Source organism: Amblyomma americanum, chromosome 6, assembly GCF_052857255.1.
Source record: "Amblyomma americanum isolate KBUSLIRL-KWMA chromosome 6, ASM5285725v1, whole genome shotgun sequence".
Lineage (NCBI taxonomy): Eukaryota > Metazoa > Arthropoda > Arachnida > Ixodida > Ixodidae > Amblyomma > Amblyomma americanum.
In genome coordinates this window covers 104,342,223-104,364,313 of record NC_135502.1, presented here as the reverse complement: position 1 = coordinate 104,364,313, position 22,091 = coordinate 104,342,223, and the positions used below count along the sequence as shown (strand labels likewise).

The window sequence follows — 22,091 nt, the reverse complement described above, 5'->3', positions numbered from 1 at the left end:
CGGATAAAGCTCGCAATGACAAACTGTTTCGCGACAGATTTTAGGGGAGAAACAGCGCAATGAAACACGGACACACGAAGAACGGACACACACGAGCGCTGACTCACAACTGAAATTTATTTTGAAGAACAGATGCTTAAATAGGAGGCATGCGAGGGTGCTTAACAGGGCTGCTGCAGCGATAACCGCCATTCAGTGTGGTCGCGTCACAAAATTTCAAAAACAGCAACGAATGAAGTAAGTGATAAAAAACGGTGTAAAGGGCCGCAAAAAGGTGGTCAGGTGACAGTAACAATAACAAGACCAATGGGGGGGCATTAAAACCGTTTTTTATCACTTACTTCATTCGTTGCTGTTTTTGAAATTTTGTGACGCGACCACACTGAATGGCGGTTATCGCTGCAGCAGCCCTGTTAAGCACCCTCGCATGTCTCCTATTTAAGCATCTGTTCTTCAAAATAAATTTCAGTTGTGAGTCAGCGCTCGTGTGTGTCCGTTCTTCGTGTGTCCGTGTTTCATTGCGCTGTTTCTCCCCTTAAATGCATTACCAACTAGCCCGGAACCTTGCTCTTCTGAACTTCCCGGCAGAAAAAGGAAAAATAGAATAAAATCCCCAAACAGGTACTACGGTAATAACGGTGCACAGGGCGGCGCTCGAGTGACTCATTAAAAGAGCACCAACAAACATAAGCGACCACTCGTGTAATAACCGCGACGCAAAAATCTACCCGCCGAAAAGAACAGACCAAGCTCAACCGGGAACTGGTTTACTAGAACGGTGCATTGTATGCACCGTTACGGCACCTGCCAAGAGATTAGTACTGCGCGCGACCCGAGCGCAGCCATAGCTGTACGGGTCAGCACTGATGGTGGCGGCGTTCCGAGTGCTATTTTGAAGCGCAGGCTCCCGCCACTGTCCCAGGTCCGCTCTGTGCCTCGCCATTGTGGCCAGCCTGATCGCTATCGCGTTCAAAACTGGGACACTGGTTAATGCGAAATGAAGGAGTCTGGCCGAAAAGTCGCGAGTTATGTTTGAAAAACCAGCATCCAGGCTACAGCATGCAGGTCTTGAGCTGTACACTCAATGCTATAAGCAGTGATTTGTGCCGCACAACGGAGGATGTGAAAGTATAACCGGTGTTATGCCATGGCTAAAAGAGCAAGGAACAAGCAGCACATGTCTCTCAAACCTTCACGAAGGCGCCAGTGGCTGCCGGTGCCTGTATAACGCTTAATTCGTGCGGGTCCGTGCGAGGGACTCCCACATTACCTGAACTTGTACAACCACGAAATCCTCCTTTTTCACAAGGTCGCTCTGCGCATGCGCGCCTCTCCTCCTCCAGCTCCACTGGATGAAAAGAAAACCGCCATCTAACATCTAACCAATGCGCATGCGCGGTTCACGTTAGTGACAGGCGCATGCAACAGATGGCGGCAGCTGTCAAGCACACGCCATGTCAGGCGCAGCTTGCTCCTCGTGGAACAAGATGGCGCCTGCGTCTCCCTCCCGCGTTTGTTTTTCAACCAGCAGCAGACGAATTTTCGCCACTCACTAGAGGGCGGCACATCTTGCGAAAAAGTAAATAAATCTGCGGTAGAAATTAGCAAAAAGCGATTGGAAGATTGGTGGGCTCAAAAGCAGAGACGGTGGCATAAGGTTAGAAGTGTAGGAAGACGTAAAGAAAATGGCGAGTTTTAATAACTTTCAGCACAGTTAAACAAAAATAAAGGGCAAAAAGCTGATCATGGTGGCAAGTGCCATCACCCCGTTTCAAAGGGGACGCTCCTACCTTCCATCCATCCCAAGGCGAATTCCAGAAAGAAGAGCTTTTTACGCCTATCTGGTTGTCGGGAGCGAATTCACACCAGAACCAGGATAGGCGCTACTGTGCGACACTTAACGAGCGCGGTTCAGATTCCACTGTTACTCGGCCACAACATGTGTAACAGCAATCCAGCCCGCACAGAATCGCTGAGCGACGCAAATGTGAGACAAAACCAGAAAGCGACGGCCACAGTGGCGTCAAGATGTGGCGTGCGACCTGATTGGCCGCGCCACCTTTACAAGCATTTCTTCAGAAACTGTCCATAGCCTTTCGTCAATAAATCGTACGAATAAATACTATAGACTAGTCTGTAAATAATACTAATCCTGCAGACAGTCTATGGACACTCTAAAGATTCATGGCTACAAACGTTTAGTAGACTTCTATAAACTATGAATAGAAAGAAGGAAATATCTATAGCAAGGCGGAAGGTAACAGAATCTAGAAGTCTACAGAAAGTCTATGCGTGTAGACCATTTTTAAAATGGCAGTAACTTCCTTTGAAAATTTTACAGTATCTATTAAATTCCGATGGTGTTTTCTCGAAACGTTCCAGTCAATTTCTCTTATTTTCTCCACTTTCACGCTACCAACGAACTAAAGAAGAAAATTATCTTCACGCCCTATTTGCTCGAGCATCGCTGAGAAATATTTCTGCACCAAAACAGGCCGAAAAACGAAAAAAAAAAGGTTATATTTTTCAAACGTACGTGTGCAGTCCATATCCTCCCTTCAAAACAGGCAAAACAAAGCAACGTTTTTTAAAGCGTTCCTTCTTTCTGCAAAGTGACCAAACAATACCAAATGCTTCGCAAAGCGCTGCAAATACATCCAGCACAGCAATGAGCAAGCGTCAGATATTCTGGAAACAACTTTTCCTGAGCCACTTTCTGAGTCTTCAAGGCGCGTCACATTTCTTTTTTTTTTTTCACAAGCACTTGAGAGCAATATAGGTGCTTCCTCTTACAAGAGCACTGATAATTTCGCTGCAATCATTCCTCAATGGAAAATTCAAATCTTGGGACAAGCACGTCGGCCAAACAATACGTATGTATACGCAACAAACCGCATACGCGCTAAAAACAAAAACAAAGAAACACTTTACAGCTGCGCTCGAGAAATTTGCATCATAGAGCAATCCCAGCGCCTCGCGGACAACACTGCTCCATCACAGCTACACAAAAAGGGGACGACACAACGGCAGTTCACACAATGCACACCGCAAATATCAAAAGGTTTCTGTGCAGAGAGCTTTGTTCGCACAGCATGCGCCTACCTGTGACGCCCGCAAGTGCTTGCGTCACGGAACGAAAAAGATGCTGCTTGTGCCTGCAGCACTGTGACGTCACTGCAAACCTTGCACAGCTGTCAGCGCGCCTCGCGTGACAAGCGGCCAAAAGGACGCGGGAACGGTGGGCAGAAACACCTCGGAGATGCGAACGTCTCTTTCTATAGACACCAGCCCGCTTTCGGAGGCTGCCAAAAACCCTCAGACGCGATGCTGATATAGCACACTAGCGCGTCAGTGGTTACGCCAGCCCCTTCCTTTCCGGCGGGGCGAAAGCAAGATCAACACGCGCGGTGAGGGAAGGGCTCGAGCACCGACTAATCACCGGAAAAGGAGGAAAACTCACCCACGAACGCAGTGCCGCCGAACGACGTCAGACCGGCGTTGTCGTTCGGCGGGCTGACATTCGGCGCGAGTCGCGCTGTCGCCGGCTTCTCCGGTAGTGCGTTGCCGACGCCGCCGCCGCTGCAGCAGCGCTCGCCCCTCATGGCCGCGCTAGGCCTTTTCCCGCCAGTGGCCACCACCGCATCGACGACAAGGCGCTAAGCGACGGATACCACACACAGAGCGGCGACGTCCAGATCGCGCACAGGGCTCGTCGCTTCAGATCTCAGCGCGCGGCGCACACTTCGGCCGACACATATTCCAAACGCGCGCAGCGATGTGGACGCAACGGGTGAACGGGTGGAGGGGCACACGTTCGCTTTCAGGCCGAGCGGTGCGATGGGTGTAGAGGGACAATGCAGACACCGCAGCAACCACACGGCGAGACCAGCGAGGTAACGAGGTTGCAACGAAGCACCAGAGGAGGAAGATTCCTCCGAGAGCATCCGCGCATCAGACGGGCGCTGCCGGCACCGATCCTCGCAAGTGCGCCTCAGCCAGCAGAGGAGAAGGCGGCAGAAAGAGAGAGAGAACCGCTCTCCCGCCTTCGATGTGCGCCAGCCTCCTTTTGGTTTGCGGTTCTTTTTTTGTTTGGCTCACCATCCTTCGCGGGAGCATCCTCTGATCGTGTTTTGCTGGAAGCTAGGCCAGCGCGCTCCGCTGAGCGCCGTCGCTCCCTCTCCCACCTCTCTGGGGCGGGGTGACGTCAGCCCCGGCCGTTCCATCGTCTTCCGACCGCTCGCTCCCTGCCGCCGGGATCGGTATGAGAAGAGCGCCTACTCCAGATGGCGCCACAGGCCTCCGGCAGGCGCACCACGTGGGCGTGTGCGTATGCGTGCGTCACGCACCTACCTACAATACCAGTCACTGCAGCGGCTCGCGCGCATTGATTCTGCGTATCGCGGTAAGCGACTCCAACGCACCTAACGCCGTCCCGACGCGGCAACGACCGTTTGAGGAAGAGGTCGGAATGGAAGTTCAGGACCCAGGTAGAGCAAACACGCCTCGCTTAGTGCTAAATCTCCGCGAAAAGCCGCATCTCGTGGCAAGAGACAACTTCAGCTACTTTAACAAAGAGGCGCTGAAAAAGTTTAGCAACGGGCGAACATATACCGTGAAAACATGGCCAAAGCAGTAACGCAACGAAAGTGCAAGTAAGCACAACTTGAAGTAAACAAGAGAAAGAAATAACATATACTAGCACCCGTCAAAAGGTCGACGGAGATCAGCCACGTGCTCTCCCTCAGCCGTCGACAGGGATCTCAGCCAGGGCGACAGCCAGGGCGAGACGGGTGACTTCACGTTGTCCCCGTTCAGTCAGGTCCTCCAAGGCTATATCACATGGATCATGTCTGCTATGCCCTTCGCAATGCTTGCACCTGGGGCTGAAAATTTCCGGGTGCCACTTGCTACAAACTTGGGGGTTTGGGAATACTCCGGTTTGTAGTCTACGCCACACAACCTCTTCGCTTTTGGTGAGCTGCATGCTTACACGCTTTTGGGAGCACCGCTCTGCCTAATTTGTAACGATTCAGGATTTATTCATACGCACAAAGATCGTAACAATCTATCTGTCGCAGCATGAACTGCCGGTCATGTAGCCTACATCCCCAATAAAAAAAGAAACAGCCTCGCAATGCCGCGAACAATTACGAACGACGATGCTAAGCACAGTGACTGGGTCGGCAGTGGCCTCGCTTTGTTAACAAACATGTAGTCGCGGGTGGAACAAACTTTAAAAAGCGGGGGAGGCGAGAAAGTGGCCGCTTACTATTATTAGTTTTGACTCACTATGAACACCGATTGCTACATGCTTTCTATTTTTCTCAGCATGACAGCCAGTGTTTCCTTCGTTCGATGGCATTGCTGCAACCTAGAGCTACTCCTTCTTTAACTCGAATTTCCGAACCCTGGTTAGTCCCATACTTTCGCACTCAGTACAAATTGCAATCATTAAAACACAATCTGCCGGTCTTATTAAATCAACACAAAAAGATAGCCTTCAAATACCCAAAAGAGCTACGAGTACACTTTTCTCAGTTGTAATTGATAAGAATCTATTGTTGTGATAAATCTTGCATCAGGTCTGCATTTTCTGATGCCTTCTACTACTCAGTGTTTGTAATTAATGTTAGCGCACTCTGCCACCAATGTCTGCTGCCGCTTTGTAAACGGCTCCAGTGCCCCAGTCAAGTTGTAGGCAGCAACTTTTTGCCCTGCAGACCGTCCAGTTTTCTGATGAATAATGAATTGAATTGAAAAGCGCCGACAACACTCTCGGGGATGACTCAAGAGGAAGGGTCAGCAAAATCACCGAATAAGACGCCTCGAGAATGCGGTCCTCGCTTTACACTCGGGAGTTGACCTAGTAGTGACTACAACTAATTAAATGGCTCCCCATCCCTCCAACCAGACAGCAGCAACAGCTGACACCGGCGCAGGCCCCTCGCTAACCGCCCTGCGATTCAGCAAGCTGACCAAGCGAACATGCTGCTCTCCCTCCTTAAGAATCATTGGACGATGGGGGTGGTATTTCGCCATAAGCAAAAGCGCCCCTTTCCTTCGACACAGGAAGGGCCGACGCCAACAATCTGCACCGTGTTCAGCCCGCCGGCAACTCCAGTGCGCGCACGTCACTGTGCTCCTGTCGTCGGAGAGAAGCGCTGCGCCCAGCGCGGGGAAGCCGAGCCGCTTACGCACTGCGCGCATGAATTGCACAACGTGACACGGGCAATGCGAGCAACGGAAACGTTGCCCTTGCGTCGAGTAACTGCGGGCAATTCGGCTGCGTACCAACAAAAAAAAAAAAAAAACTGGAGGGAACACTTGAGCTCCGCCTCAAGGATATGACGCGATACCGGCAATGAGTTGATGTCCATATGTCCCACATCGGTCATTCTCAACGTTACACTCATATGCTCCTGGGGGTCCTCATATCACTCCTTGCGCAATGCTGTAGCGGTTAAAGGAACACTGAGCTTTAAGTGAAATCCCGTAGTCCGGCATTTTGTGGCTTTGTTGGCGCGGCTTGTGCGGCAGCGAAAGGTGCATGTATTGCAAAGAGATTTGGATTCGAAGTTGAAAAACTTTGTTACAATCCGGTGGGCAGTTTCTGGTGACCCCCACAAGGTCACGTGACCTAAACTGCCCACCTAAGTTTCTTCTACGCCACCCTATTTACCGCTCACAGCGCCGACGCCGCATTTTTCGCGTAATGGGGCCTTTAACGCTACCGCTTAAAATCTCGGCGCCACTCAGCTCTTCCCCGCCTTCATATTTCACGACTGAGTCTGGACCCCCCTCGAAGGCACCCGGACGCTGTTGGAGAGTGTACGGATGGTATCATACGGACACCGTCCCCATGCCACTGCGCCGCGCCCAATTTGTAACCCTTTTTTTCTTTCCTCGGGCTACCAAGCAGACCGCACCGTGGGAAGACCGGAAAGCCCACTGCTCACCAAAGACGTCCCTCGCCGACAATTGCAATTACACTGCATGGGCGCGACGGCAGCAGCCAACGACGCTACCGGGCATCGCCGCAAGAAATCTCGAGCACGCTGCCAAGTCGCGAGCCGGCAATAACCGTCAGACGTCAAAATAAATACGCGAAGGGCGCAAGAACACCGCAAAGCCGCAATCACGCTTCCCCCGCGCGTGGGCATCCACGCATTACCTGTTCGCGCGCGGCGCTGACAGTCGAATTCTGCGCCGACAAATCGTCAATCACCCAACAGCGCGGCCGCCGAGGACGAGATAAACGTCGTCCCGTGTGAGTGTACACACACTAGGGTGCCTACCCAGGGAGAGGAGACGGGAGGGAGCGGCCGCTCCGAGTGTGGGACGGTGCGGCAGATCGCGGCCGCCACAGGGAACGAGACAGCCTTGGGAGTAACGACCAACCGTGCGCCGCCGAGCTAACGGGGCCAGGCGTGGGCGCCTCTGCCGGGAATCACCGACACACACTCGTTCACACATGCGCACAGTGCACAAGGGAGGGGATGCAAGGAGTTTGTGTTTTGGTTCCGCGCGCCATATCAACGCGCTTCCATGCACACACACACACACAACGGAGAGATGGAGTTCTCCTCTTGGTTCAAAGTTGCGATCAGAGAGGGGGCGAGAAAACAGGAAGACCAGCACCGGCGTGATAACGCGGCCGCTTCCGAGAGAGCGTTACTACACACCCGTCCATTTGCGGGGCAGTCTCGACGAGAAGGTGCCCGCCATGCGCACCAGGAAATGCGGCAATTAGGGCCATCCGTTCCGTAGCTTCTCTTTAGTCGTCGTCGTGCCTTTCAGGGGGCAGCGATGTGGTATGGGCGGAGTCCGAGCGCCGCTCTTCCAACTGTTGTTCGCTGCGCGCTTAATAAACCCGCCGCCCTCCCATGAATACAGGCTGAAAGAAAGAGGCCAGCCCCAGTTCGCATGTGGCCCCGGTGGGAAATTGCATCGAGGAAGACTGCGCCGCCATGGCCAGCGTCTCAAATGCTCGCTCCTCTCTTGAGTCCGCGAACACGGGGCGCGGAAAGGCACTGGCAAAAACTCTCCATCCGCGCCAACTACCACTAGGGGGAACAAAAAAAATAAAAAAGGGAGAAAAGCAGTCGCTATATACATCCATATTCTCAAGAAGCGAAGTTATCGGTAGAGGAAGTTTCCAAACGAGTGATCCCCTTCCGGAAGAGAGATGCGGGACTATCAATAGTTTCTGGGAACGGATAACACGTGCAGCAAAGTGAAAGCCGGAACCAGTAATGGGTCGGCCATTTCCAGTCCCCGCGAGGATCCAAGGAATATACGGAGCGGAATGAGTGCCAGTAACAGGCGCGCGCGAGCTCGCATTTTGAAGCGAAAAGCTAGTCAACACCGCGCTTCGCGCGAGCCGGCGTATGTCCATTTCATTCCATTCCAAAAACTTTTATTTCCATCAGAAATGGAGACCCCCTACTCCCTAACCCTGGCGCGCAGGCCTAGGGGCAGGGGCCGGGGCCTCCGCGACTAGATGCAGGCAAAGGGTTGCTGGCTTTTCGCGGCCTCTACCGCCAGATGGATGGCTATGTCGGAGCACAAGTGACGTCACGCACGGCGCAGATGGCCGCCGCCGACTCCGTCGCCTGACCTTTCGCCGCTGCCGCGCGTGACGTCACGCGCGGCGCAGGTGACCACTGCCGCGCGCTATGCGTTTGACGTTCGCCGCAATTTCTCTCTCTCTCGCTCCCTAGTCACTACTGCGCATTCGCCACTAGTAGCACCGAGCCACAGGTGTTCCGCCGCTGCGCAGCGCCGCGCCTTTCCTCAAAAATCCAACTTTCAGTTTTCTTTCTTCTTTCCCTCCCTCCTTTACTCCTACTTTACGGCGCGGTTCGGTGTCAGATACGCGAGACTGTTACTGTGCCATTTCTTTTCCTCAAAAACCAAACAAAACAAGTGAGCCGACGGCGTTTATAGAGTTCATTGGCGTTGACAACTTTGCAAAGGCCGTTCATTCTCACGAAAGGAAAGGCGCACAACTGGCTCCGTGGGTCAGTGGAGACCTCAATCTCGCTTGCGCTTTGTATGTCCTGGATTACCTGAGCTAATCCACATTAATTTTTTTTCTCATTTGGGCAACACGACCGCGGCCGAATGCAGTACATGTCCGTTAAATATTGCCGATACTCTCAATAGGTGTCCACGTTGCCAGCAGCATTACTCTTCAAAATTACTCTTCGCAAGGCAGTAAATACTGCTTCCCGTCCAATTTTAAACTCTCCAACTAACGTATCAGAAGCGACGTGAACGTCAATGTGGGTTCATTTTTCGGAACATTTCTGATGACGGTTCAAACGGCGGACAATTTGAAAACATTCCCTTCCGAAGCAGCCTCTTAACGTCATTTGCAAGAAAAAAAAAAAAGACCTGCTCTCTTCCACGGTATGAATATATTGATGGCAGCTGACATAGAATATGCTCAACGTTACTTCTCAGACAGAGAGGAGAAGTTTGAAAATCCGGCGGCTCCATGTATGTATTGTAGCCGGTTATAAAACATAAAAATAATAATTTTTTGGGGGGGGAAAGGAAATGGCGCAGTATCTGTCTCATATATCGTTGGACACCTGAACCGCGTCGTAAGGGAAGGGATAAAGGAGGGAGTGAAAGAAGAAAGGAAGAAGAGGTGCCGTAGTGGAGGGCTCCGGAATAATTTCGACCACCTGGGGATCTTTAACGTGCACTGACATCGCACAGCACACGGGCGCCATAGCGTTTTTCCTCCATAAAAACGCAGCTGCCGCAGTCGGGTTCGAACCCGGGAACTCCGGATCAGTAGTCGAGCGCCCTAACCACTGAGCCACCGCGGCGGGGCTTATAGAACACCGGCAAAAGATAAAACAGGGCTCCGCCGCTGCGTGGTACGCGTGGGATCGTGTTGGCTCATTCCAGACTCCCGTCGGGTTGACTGCGCCGATATTAGGGAATTTTAAGAGTACGGTGACCCTATCGGTGTGCATGTGTTGAACACAACGCCCCTAGGGTTAGCGTTGAGCGCATGTGAACTGGCACCCCGGCATTCCATTATCCCCCCCAACAGATATGGTCACCCTACTCTAATCCTCGCAATTAGGGACTTTCAGAATGGGGGACCCTATCGGTTAGAGGGATATAGGGGAACAGCAGGGAGCCAGTGCTTATGCGCAGGGCAATTACTGTCCTGACCATGTGCACATCCCTTTAGCCGACAGGGTCCCTTATACTAAAGGTCTCTATTAGCAATGATCAAGCGAAAGCCCTCAATCTGGGCGGATGTCATAGCGGAAACCCTTAGAATGAAACTTCCGCCTGAATGAAGCACGATGCTTTCGCGTGGGCTCGGGTTGAGCTGTTTATAAAAGCGGCGGCCTTTATAAACAGCTCCCCCCCCCCCTCCCCGCATACAGGCAACAGGTGCACGCTCCAAGAAGAGCGCGGAGCAATGCAATGCGAGCCGGATGCCCAAATTTAGACCCTGCCTCCGCGGCACACACGGGCCACGTCGTCTTATTTTCGGGTGTGTCTTCTCCGTACGCTCGTCGCGACTTAGCCGATTCGGGGAGAGCCTCTTCCGGGTCCTTGCCGGGCGAAGAATGAGGTGACGGCTCTGTCTCCATGGGAACCGGATGACTACTGAGTGAGCGACCCTGGGCGCGCGGTAGCTAATCCGGGACACCTCCGTGGCATTGTGCGCCGCCAATAAGCCGGAGTGGAGAACAGCTGTTCCTCCTCCACGCTGTCCCGTTTGCGGCGTGATCTGCCGCATCGCTCCCAACCGTGCCCGCAGATTCCGGGCGGCTGAGCCCACGGCTACGGGGCGACGTCGATGCAAAGAAGACGCGTCGTTTCTGCGAGCTACTTTGTTCCCTTGTTTCTGTTCCAACCGCTGGAGGCTGTCCATCCGGAACCATTGCGCAGAGTCAATTACGTGGCCGGTTAGTGAACAAGCATCATCGTTGATGTGCTTGAAGTTACAAGCCTCGAAACTGCCTGAGAACTCCGGGGAGACTTGAGGCAATACGTTAATTAACAGCAGCAAAACAATGCGTGCAGCCAGCCAGTGCGCTACGCGCTACGTTGAGACGTGCTTTCAGGCGCTCGGCGAAACCACTGTGCGGCGTCATCTCGGTGTACTTCCGGGCCGCTCTTTGGGAACGTTAAGAGCGGGTTCCAGCACAGAAACAATGAACAGATAATAGAACGCGCCCGATGCAAAGCGTGTGCAGAAAACGCAGAAAGAAGCCGCGGGCTACGGACATCACGAGGAGTGTACGTGCCCGCGGTGCGAGGCACGTTCTAAACGCCAGCAGAATGAGTCCCCTCCCCCCTCCCCCCCGTTATGTACAGGGTTTCACCTAAGACTTTAAAAACGAGCATCCTGACTTAGAAGAAGCATTCTGAGAGGCGTAGCAGCCTAAGACGTGCTAACCACGGCCGATGGCAGGCAGCCCGGTAAACAGGCCGCGCACGTTGCCCGTTTGCGAGGCCCTGCCGAACACAGCGGCGCCGCAGAAAAGCCTCGCAGCTTCTTTCTCGGGGCCGCGGGTGTGTGAGCTGCTGGAGGATCTAATGCCACACCTGACTGCTGGAATCTTGCGCTCATCATTCTCCGGTTATCTGCCATGAAAAAGCGACCAAATAGGTGGTGGTAGTGTTTTTTTTTAAACAATAGTAAAAAGGAAGGAAAAGATTTTTGCTAGCCCCGGGATCTGCCATCGATACTGAAGCACCTGAGCTGGAGCAGCGGAAATAAAGGACAGCAGGCAGAATGGAGAAATGAAATGAGAGAGGTGAAGGGACAGGAAGAGAGGATAGGGGGAGAAGTAATATATAGAAACTATCTACACAATAAAAAATGTGTCCAGGTTGTGCGCGTGATTAGTTCATTTTAGAGGAATTAAATCACACACGCGCACACCACTGTGTTGGTTACAACTGGAGTGGGGCGTCCAGTTATTAATCGTTCAAGGTAGAATTCGCGGAGCGTTCGGTCACTGCGTGTAACTACCTGACGGAGAACAGACGGGACGTCAAGCCCGTGTGTTCGAGGAATGCACAGAGGCTCACCAAAGTTCGCTCACGAGTGCGCGCACTGCCCTGCGGCCACAATAGCGTCTTGATGGAGTCTGGTAGTATGCCCTGCGCCCTATAGGCCGCGAGCATATCGCGACGAGCATCGGCGAACGCGGCACAGTGAAGGAGCAGGTGTTCTAGTGTTTCCACTGCACCGAATCCGTCACACTCGGATCATTACTCCATCCTAATTGAAACCACTGCGATGGAGGCGCGCCCCAAACGTGCCTACTCCATTACCAACTGGAGTGCGTTCAGGCGGGCGGTCGACGAGGCGGCGGCCACTGGAGCGACCAAATAAAGAAAGTAAAACGTCCGAGGAGGAGGAGGAGGAGAAAACACTTATGGCTAAGGCCACGGTGTCCAAGGCCAACACTAAAGTGTAGTGAAAAAGAGTGCTCGTTCGCTAAGGCCCGCTGAATAACTCTGAAAATATCCGAAGCCGGCGGCAGTTTTGCACAGCTTGCATGTTTTGCACGGCTGCACAGAGCATACATCTGCAAGCTTGGCACTGTTTTTTTTTTTCCTTTCAACTGCCGCCGAGTTTTCCTTCTCGTCGCACTACGAGGTTAAGGGCAGGACGCTGCCAGCGCAGAGTTCCCACGCCTACACAGAGGCCCAAATCCCAACAGCAGAGACGCAGAACGTCGACCTACGCACCGACGGATTCACCGGCATGCCTCTTTGTATAAGGTCAGTGGTCTGGCGCCTCCTAGCAAATTTAAGAGGCGATCTTACGTATTTCCTACCTTTAAAGCATTTTCCCTATAATTCTGGTTCTCTCATGTGTTATAAGCTATACAGGGTGTTTAACCTAACACTTCACACAATTTGTAAACATAGGCTTATTGAGTTAGGAGAACGCTTTATCCGGCGCGGCATTGTCAGCGGTGTAGTACATCAGAATTCTGATACGGTGTCGTAACTAGCAGACTGGTTAACTAAGATTAAATAGTTCACTTTTAAGTATTACTGTCAGGCTCCTTAATTACTGAAAAGCGTGTAGCCCACCGTATGTAAAGTCCATATCAGCTTTTAGAATTTCGAAAACGCGTATTAGCCTCGGCGCTGTGGCCCAATAAATTTTGCCTATTTCGACCAGTTACCTGCACTGGAGAGGCTGCTCTGCTGCAAGCAGCTCGAAAGCGTATGCATTTTGGCGCGATGTTGCCAAAATTTGCTGGCAGAGAACAGCGTCGAAGGTAACCGCGTTTTCTAAATTGTAAAAACTGACATGGATATTAATAACGCTGGGCTACGCTCTCTTTAGTAATTAAGGAGACTAATTGTCACAGTTAAAAAGTTAGCTATAAAACATTAGTCAGCCAGCCAGCTAGTTAGCACATCTTAGCTTTATTCTGACGTACTACAACGCGGACAATGCTATGTCAAAAAAACCGCTCTCCTAAATTAAAAAAAGCTACTTCAAAAACTTGTGTAAAACCTTAGATGAAACACCCTGTATTCTTCCCGCGTTCTCCATCTACTTTGTTTAGATATCTGTGAGTGCTCGAGCGATATTTTTTTCCCTTTGGCCTTCTTTTTTTTCTTCTCTCTCTCGTCCCTGCAGCGTTGCAAGCGACACGATCGCAATTTACCTCCCATCTTCCTACAACCCGAAGCTTCAAGGTCGTCTCAAACACAGAGCTTCAGGACAACGCGCAGGCACGCACTCTGGATACTTTTATCCCACCGGCGAAAAATACGCGAGAATGCTCCAGCCTGTCCGCATGCCAACTCGTCCGGCCGGGGGCTGCGGGTCATAAAGAGAGCTGTTAATTAATGAGCCGGTTACAGCAACAACCCTCTCTTCTTTGTGCGACACACGGACACGCACGCTATCGCTCAATCCTCAACAATCCCGGCCCGAACAAGACCAGCCAACGCCGCCGCATCCGCCATCGCAGGTGACCCCGCCGCATCGCGACCATCCGCGCGTTGGTAGCGCCAATTAACCCTCGTCGCCTGGAACTACATACACTCTGGCGCAGACCCTATTTGCCCACAACGTGAGAGGGAGGCGCGCCACGCAAACAGGCTGCGTTTCAGCCTCCTTCTCTTCGTCTCTTCCCCGAGCCAGCAAGCGACGGCGACTCCCAACGCAAACGAGGGCGGGAAGCCGCCGTTATGCCGGCCCCAGACTGCGCATTAATCCAATCTGCGGGGCGCCTAATTCGGGGCTTCTCCCTACTTGCTCCGCTCGCCTCCAGGTGCGGTGGTCGCGGGCACAGCGCCCCCTGTTCGTGCGGCGGATGATGGCACCGAACAAAGCCGCGTCAGGGCCGCCCCAGAAATGCACGACCGTCGCACGCGCGCAATCGGCACGGAAGTATCCCCGGCGGCACCGACGCAGAGTTGCGCACATCACGCAGCGCAAGGTCGCACGGCCAACATCGGGACGGTGTCGCAAGACTGCGGGACACCATCAAAGGCGCCGTACACAAAAGCTACAACTAGGCAAGAAGCCAGTCTATCTACTTCTATCTACAGAAACGCACAAAGGGAGTAACAATGCGCTCACATCTACTCTGTTTATTCGAAACGTAACCTAACCGAACCTTAAGCCTAGCCTAACCTAACACGCCAAATTCAGCAGCCAAGGGAAGGGAAAATGAGGGCTCGTTACAACAGACCTGCACACGAAGGAAGCGAACAGTCGCCGAAATCAAGCAGCAGAAGGGGAGTGCTTCTTTTTAGTTTGTGTGTTGACCAATGGGAGATTAACGGTAATTATTTTAGTGCTTAAAGATAACTGATTAGAAAAGAGAAGAAAAACAACCACACGCAGCCGGTGGGATCCGAACTCACGACCTCCGAATTTCGCGTCCGATGCTCAACCAACTGAGCTGCGGCGACGGCTGTCCAACCTTCAGCTTTACAGGGTCGCGTGTGAACTATAACTATGAAAGTGTTCACCAGCAACCGCGATGAACTCACGCAAGAGTTACAAACTTCCGGTTTGAGGATCGCAACACGAACTGATACGTGTATATCGACGGAAGCCCCCAAACTGAACAGCTGTCAAAGTATTCTCTAATGTGAAATAAAAATGAAAACAGAAAATGCGAAGTACTCAAAGCCACTACAGCGCAGAAAAATCGTTGCCCCACGAGTGTTCAAACGTTCACGGCTCGATGCAAAAATAAAAAGTAAAGAATGATTCGCGAATGCGAAATCAAATGAAGAGCATTAGCTAAGTTGTTTTCACTAATGCTTTACATTATTATTAATGATGCTTATTAAATTGCGCCTTCGCTATATCCGAGGCTCAAATTCGTTATATCCGAATTTCACGCCAAATTCCCCCCCCCCCCCCTCTCTCTCTCACACACACACCAGGCATCAACTCGACTAACACCTTTGTGCGGCGAATCGTGCCGATTCGTTTGCCAGCACTCCGAACCCTTTGCGCCAAACGGGTGGGCCACAATTTTGTCACAAATGGCAACCCGAAGTGGCACCAGTCTCGGCGCCCGCTCAGACAATATATATATATATATATATATATATGAACGCCAGCATATGGGGTAAACCGGCGGCCGTGCCGGCCCGACAACTGCGCGCGTGCGGTCAGGTGATGGAGGGTCACATTTTGTGTAAGATGCTGCAGCAATTTGATCACATGACCAGCCGCCATCTTGAAATCTCGGACGGACAAGAAACGTTCGCATGCGAGTAGTAAGAGCGAACGCTCTAAAAAATAATCGTCATTATATGCCTAATTAATATCCAGACACGAGAAACAACGGCGTCATCGCGCGACGAAGGCTCAGCCACACGGCCGGGTTCAACGGCCGAACGCGAAAAAGAAATGGGACCGAATTGCGACCAACTTTCCCCGTCTCCAAGGGCGCGGTCCCCGAGACGCTTTCTTTCTCATCCTTTCCACTGCACAGACACGCTGACGGAAGGGCGGCGAAGACACGACGAGCTCTGCCGCCGGGGAAGGAATTCCCAGCTTGACAGCAATTGAGACCGATCACGTACAACACTGCATTCCATTGTGGGCTTGCCTGAGCGAAAGAACCGGTGAACGCTCGCTTCGAAACGCTTTCCCTTTCCCTCAGCGATCGCAATCAAGGGGGCCCCGAAAGATAGTTTGTTAAATATTTCCCCTCACTGTCTCCGAAGCCTCCGTCCTCCTCGAGGCTCCGGGGAAGCGCACTATGAGAGGCGGGGGAACATTGCTGCGAGTGAATCGCTCCCCGCGATTGGCCAACGATACGCAACCAACTATAAGCTGCATCACCGTTAGGTATTCTTATAATAATAATAATAATAATAATAATAATAATAATAATAATAATAATAATAATAATAATAATAATAATAATAATAATAATAATAATTGTTTTTTTGGGGGAAAAGAAATAGCGCAGTATCTGTCTCATATATCGTTGTACACCTGAACCGCGCCGTAAGGGAAGGGATAAAGGAGGGAGTGAAAGGAGAAAGGAAGAAAGAGGTGCCGTAGTGGAGGGCTCCGAATAATTTCGACCACCTGCGGATCTTTAACGTGCACCGACATCGCACAGCACACGGGCGCCTTAGCGTTTTGCCTCCGTAAAAACGCAGCCGCCGCGGTCGGGTTCGAACCCGGGTATTCTTCGAAGATGCGCTTTCTTCGCGGGCGCACATGGCACGCGTTTTCGGAGGGCTGGAAAAACTACACGCGCTAGGGTTCACTTCAAAACGACAATGGAGAAAAGTTTTAATCGTCTGTCTTTTGCTGTTTTTTTTAATAGGGCTATAGGGGAATGATGCGCAAGATATCAGTATAAATGGATGCATGGGCACGCGATGCGAAGGAAAAAAAAAAACCATTGGGCATCTAGGGTTGTAACAGAAAACGGACTCCAAGAGACGGTAAGCGTAGTAAGGGGCGGTGGGGGGGGGGGGGGTGGGGGCAGCGTGTTAGGCGGACGGATGAGACCAGGAAGTCTGTTGGCACTGACGGAACTTGGAGGGATATTGGGAGAGATATCCGTCCTGCAGTGGGCGCAGCTAGGCTGACGACGACATATGGATTATAACTTGGAATTCGCCTACTCCCGGCAAATACATCATGATTCCACTTCCATCTTTCATGTTTCGGTTTTCAACAGCCGAGCAGTGGCAATGAGTCTGTGTTCTCTCAAGCGAGGAGAGATTTCGACATTACCGCTGCTTCATCGTTTCAAACTGCTACAACACTGACGACTGCCGGCCCCAGGAGGGCGGAATGATAAAAAGAAATGAAGAACCTCTACTGTTCTGCTTCTGCGTGCCCAGAGTGACCTGCACTTAGTTTTGACGCACCAACCACTCGCGGCTGCTGGGACCGCAACGCGGGAAATAACTGAAACTTTGAAATTAATCACTACATGTAGGCGAACTTCTAAATTCCGAAATCTGGCATACTCCTTCGAGGTGCGCAAGAAATCGTCAGCACCGGTGTGCATTAGTGGTGGCTGCTCCGAAACTTCACACCGACGGAGAGTTGTTTTCGCACACACGCAATGAGTCAGCGCATGCCGGTCGCACACCTTTGCGACCACCTCCAGCGACCAACGAGGCGCGGGATCGTCTGGCATCGGCCGGGCTTTGAAGAAGACGACTGCGCCCCAACAACAGGGGTCCTCCTCGTCCAAAGGACGCTCGTGTGGCGACCGGCCAAAAACAGTCGCATGAGCCCAGAGCAAGGCCGCTTGGGACCGCCGCCTCGCTCTCGCCGCTATAAGACGAGGCGCCCCATTCCCAGACAGCAGAGCGAACGGACTCCATACAATAATGGCTCGCTTGTACGGGTTTAAGAGAGAGCTAGGGCAGACATACATTCGCGTAAACTTTAAACCCACGTGTAAATGGTGGACATCAGGCCTGTTGCATGAAGGTCGCTGCACGGCAGGAGTCCAGTGGAGCTAAGTAGCACACATTCATAAGGAGATCGAATTCCATTCCTAATTCCAGCCCTCTTCTCAATTGATGATGATGAATTTTTATGGCGTAAGGGCATCTATGGGCAAAGAGCGCCATGACACAAGGTACTTTTTGACTTCTCAAGGTGCGGTCAAAGACCCATTATCCAAGCATTTCACCCTAAATAGGCCGAGCACCAGACCAGGGGAAAGCTTGTACCCACTGTATCACCGGTGGGTACTCGGCGGCACTGGGGATACCCTCTTCTCAATTCAGCCGCCGCGGTGGCTGAGTGGTTATGGCGCTCGCCTGCCGGCCCGAAAGACGCGGGTTCGATCCCGGCCGCAGGGGTCGAATTTTGATGGAGGCGAAATTCTAGAGGCCCGTGCACTGTGCGGTGTCAGTCCACGTTAAATAACCCCTGGTGGTCGAAATTTCCGTAGCCCTTCACTACGGCGTCTCTCAGAGCCTGAGTCGCTTTGGGAGGTTAAACGCCCCATAAACAAAACTATCTTCTCCATTCCTCGCGTGGTCCACACACCACCGCTGTCGCAAAGTCCGGCCGCGCACACCTCAGCAAATCCTAACAAGCAGAAAAGAATAAAAGCAGACCAATGATTCTTCTTGGCTCAAGTGAAGCCGACGGCCCGAGGTTCGTAAAAAAAAAAAGAAAAAAGCTCAAGCGGCGGGCGACCGAGGCGCCACAGAAGCGAAAGCGAACAAAACGCGGACGGGAATTCCGAGGATGACGACAGCACGGGAGGGAGGAACGGCCGCCTGGTGGATCTATCTACAGCCGCGTTTGCATGAATGCGACAGAAGTTGACTGCAGTCCCCTTTTTGAGGGGAAGTGCAAACACGTCGAGGAAGAGAGTAGAGGACGAGTCATGTCTTTCCTTCTCAAGACCTACTCTTTCCCTCAAAAAGGGGACTGGAGTCGACTTTGTCGTATTCATGTAAACGCGGCCTATGTATGACGCTGGGCAGCTCGCTTAACCGTCGACGACGCCGGCGCAGTGGTGTTGGCCGCGAGATGGCCTTGAATCCTCGTTTGGGGCTCGCTTCGGTGTGAGGCGCGTGCGAGCCCGACACACACTACGGCTCGAAAGAGAAAGGAATACAAAAAAATTAGGGGCGATCAATTCGACTGGTGCGGAGGAAATACGATAGCATGCCTCTTCCATTTGGCAGTCAACTTCACTTCTGATCCAATTCCAGCTTTTAGTTCGTCTTTCACTACACAACGTATTCCAATTGATTCATTTGCCATTGCGACTACGCGGCTAGGCACAATGTGTCGCATTCATAGCGCACCACTGCACTGGCATATGACTGTTTCAAACACAACCACCGTGTAGGGCTTGTTAGACACAGGTTGCTCCTCCCGACTATTGCGGAGAAGGCGTAGCTCATGCAAGCGTCATTTTTGCAAAGACAGTTCTTCGGGCGGCTTTATATTTTGTACGTAGGCCTCCTGTTGTCCGAGTCATTTTCGTCTTGGTCATATTCCTTTCTGCTGAGTCATTTTGTAGCGATAGCTACATTACGGTAGTATTTCGAGCCTTCAGCGTGGCGGCGCCGCCACCCTGTGGCTGTCACGTCGTGCGGATCAGCTCACCGCGGCGCGGCGCCGTGGCTGATCACGTGGTTGGTCCCGTGACCAAGTTCCACTCGGCCAACTGTAGCTATCGCGCCACTCCAGGTTTAACCAGAGCTAAACCACCACTAGTTTTTTTTTCACGCGGCGTCTCCCTCTTCTCCCTCAAGTGGAGAGGGGCAGGAGCTGAGGGGTACTGTTGACAGGGAGAGGCAAGTCTGCCTAAACACCACCGAAGAGGCGAACACTTCCCACAGATGCCAATGACACCGGACAATTTTCGCCTTTATGGCCCTCCTAATGGAACCGCATCAAAAAGAAAAAGTTTAACCTCAAACGAGCACGAACAACTCCAGAACGCGCAATCTCGCAAGCTACACTCATTACGTGCGAGGGAGAATTCACGCGTTCGGCCGTCAGTACAACCCCACGGCCATTCATTTCCTCATCCGCCTTTTCACAAGATCTGGCGCCCTCTTGTGAGAGGCGAAAATTCGTCTGCTAGTAGTGAAACCCGCCACGGTGGCTCAGTGGTTAAGACGCTCGTCTACTGATCCGAAGTATCCGGGTTCGGACCCGGCCGCGCCGGCCGCATTTCGGTGGAGGCGAAACCCAAGAGGCGCCCGTGTGCTGTGCGATGTCAGTGCACGTTAAAGATCCCATCGTGGTCGAAATTATTCCGGAGCCCTCCACTACGGCACCTCTTTCTTCCTTTCTTCTTTCAATCCATCCTTCATCCCTTCCCTTAGGCGCGGTTCCGGTGTCCGTCGATATGAGAGAGATACTGTGCCATTTCCTTTCCACAACAACCAATTTTCATTTTCCGAACCGGCCGGGGAAGAATGAATGAGTGCATGCACTCTACAAAGAGGAAATAATGGAAGAGGGCAGTGGAGAGGGACTGGCGCAGTATAGTATATACAGGTGGCCATGATCTCCGGAAAAGAGGAGTACGTTTTTTTGTTTTTCTTTTTGTTTTCTGTCCAACGCTCACCTATTCCCGCAGCTGTTTCGTACAAGGTTGCCCATGCATGAACTATAGTCGCCGAAGCGTTCCCTGGTGAGGATGGGCACAGGCAAGCCTCCGAGAACACCGGTTTCACATTGATCAAGGTGGGCTAAAAAAAAAATAAAAATAATATTACTCTGCAACACCAGCGCTTTCATTCTTGGCGGCGAAGTTTCTGCATACCGCTATGGAAGAGACTGTAAAGACGCCTGGAATGAGCGCGTCGCTTCGATTTGATTGGGGCGGAAGTGGGGAGGATCATGGGCACAGGGCTTTTTCGTTCGCAATACGCAGCATCGCACATGCTTGCGTCTAAATGAGCGCACTGGATGCGCTAAAAACTATGCCACAATACATTACTGTAACCCATTGTTTGATTAATTTTATCAAACTAACACTTTCCTTACAGCTTAAGCCAAAGCGCAACGCTATCTCTCCGTACGCGAAGGTCTTACCACGTGTACTTGGTGCCCGCTAATCGACGGCGGTGGCATGAGTAGGCGGAAAGGGGGGGGGGGGGGGAGTAACGGTATGAGGCTCCTTTAAGAACTGCCTCCGTAATCCCAGCCCCCCTTATTTCATCTATAGATAACTACAGTGCAATTATTAAGGTTGGATTTCCATGTGGTGCCACGAAGAAATGGATTTCCTGCTGCTTTTTCGCTTACGCCAGGAACACCGATCATTTATCCCGGAGTAGAAGACGAAGCTGATTTACAAAGTCAGGGCATTGTTTAACAGACCACTCCGCTTTGCGCCCTGACTGGAGTTTTTTTTTTTTATGAGGTGTTACTTCGCCTCAGTGAAATGCATACGCGTTTTAATGGCGATGAACAGTGAACACACTGCATAGATATCCCAATGCACTTTTCCTCTGTACGTGTTACTACTTGCATGTATGCACGCTACTTTCGCCTCTTTACCGCAGAGGGAACCCACGAGACGAAAACAGCCTCACCGAAGCGCGATCATATACTTGTTTCACGCAAAATAGCCGCAATGACTCTCTCCAAAATATCTTCCCGTGATCGGTGGCCGTCGATCGCGTCACGCCAATCTGGCCGCAAGATAAATTAGCTGCGGTTTAACTACTGCTGAACCTGGTTAGACAGCGAAAGCTGTGCTGTGTATCGGGATAGTAGACGCCCCTTGGCGTCTGTGACGCTGAGCGCGTTCCGCACACTGGACAAGCAGCGCGCCCACCTCGGCTGGTGGCAGTTAAATTAATGGTTGGTCACCCATTGAAAGCTGGGGCCTATTCTAGCGCCCTCTACCGGCGAATCGAAAGGTGAAAGGACAAGTGCGGTGCGCGCTGCTGTGTGCGCATGCGCCACTGCTGCCTGCCTTAACACTCTGCCCTTCGAGAAGCCAGTTTCACAGCGCAGATCTTTTAAGGTGGGGCGAGACTTTGAAAATTATGTTACAAAACTTGGCTCTACAGGACTTGTAATAAAAGCTACGGCTACGAAAATTGCAAGAAATCTTAGACGCAGCTAGCCTTAGAGC

The 22,091-nt window shown here is 51.9% G+C and overlaps 1 protein-coding gene across 5 annotated transcripts in view; it reads right to left on the bottom strand.

Moving 5' to 3' along the window:
• LOC144093943 (uncharacterized) overlaps positions 1–22,091 on the bottom strand; it is a 120,962-nt gene that overhangs the window by 88,894 nt on the left and 9,977 nt on the right. The window contains exon 1 of one of the 5 annotated variants that reach the window (XM_077627706.1): positions 3,461–4,281. The exons of 2 other annotated variants lie outside the window; for them this stretch is intronic. In XM_077627706.1, the coding sequence (XP_077483832.1) occupies positions 3,461–3,602 (142 nt within the window). In that variant the 5' untranslated portion in view covers positions 3,603–4,281. Of the gene's footprint in view, positions 1–3,102; positions 3,216–3,460; positions 4,282–22,091 lie in introns of those variants that run through there. 2 more of the 5 variants (XM_077627707.1, XM_077627708.1) reach the window with 2 other exon arrangements.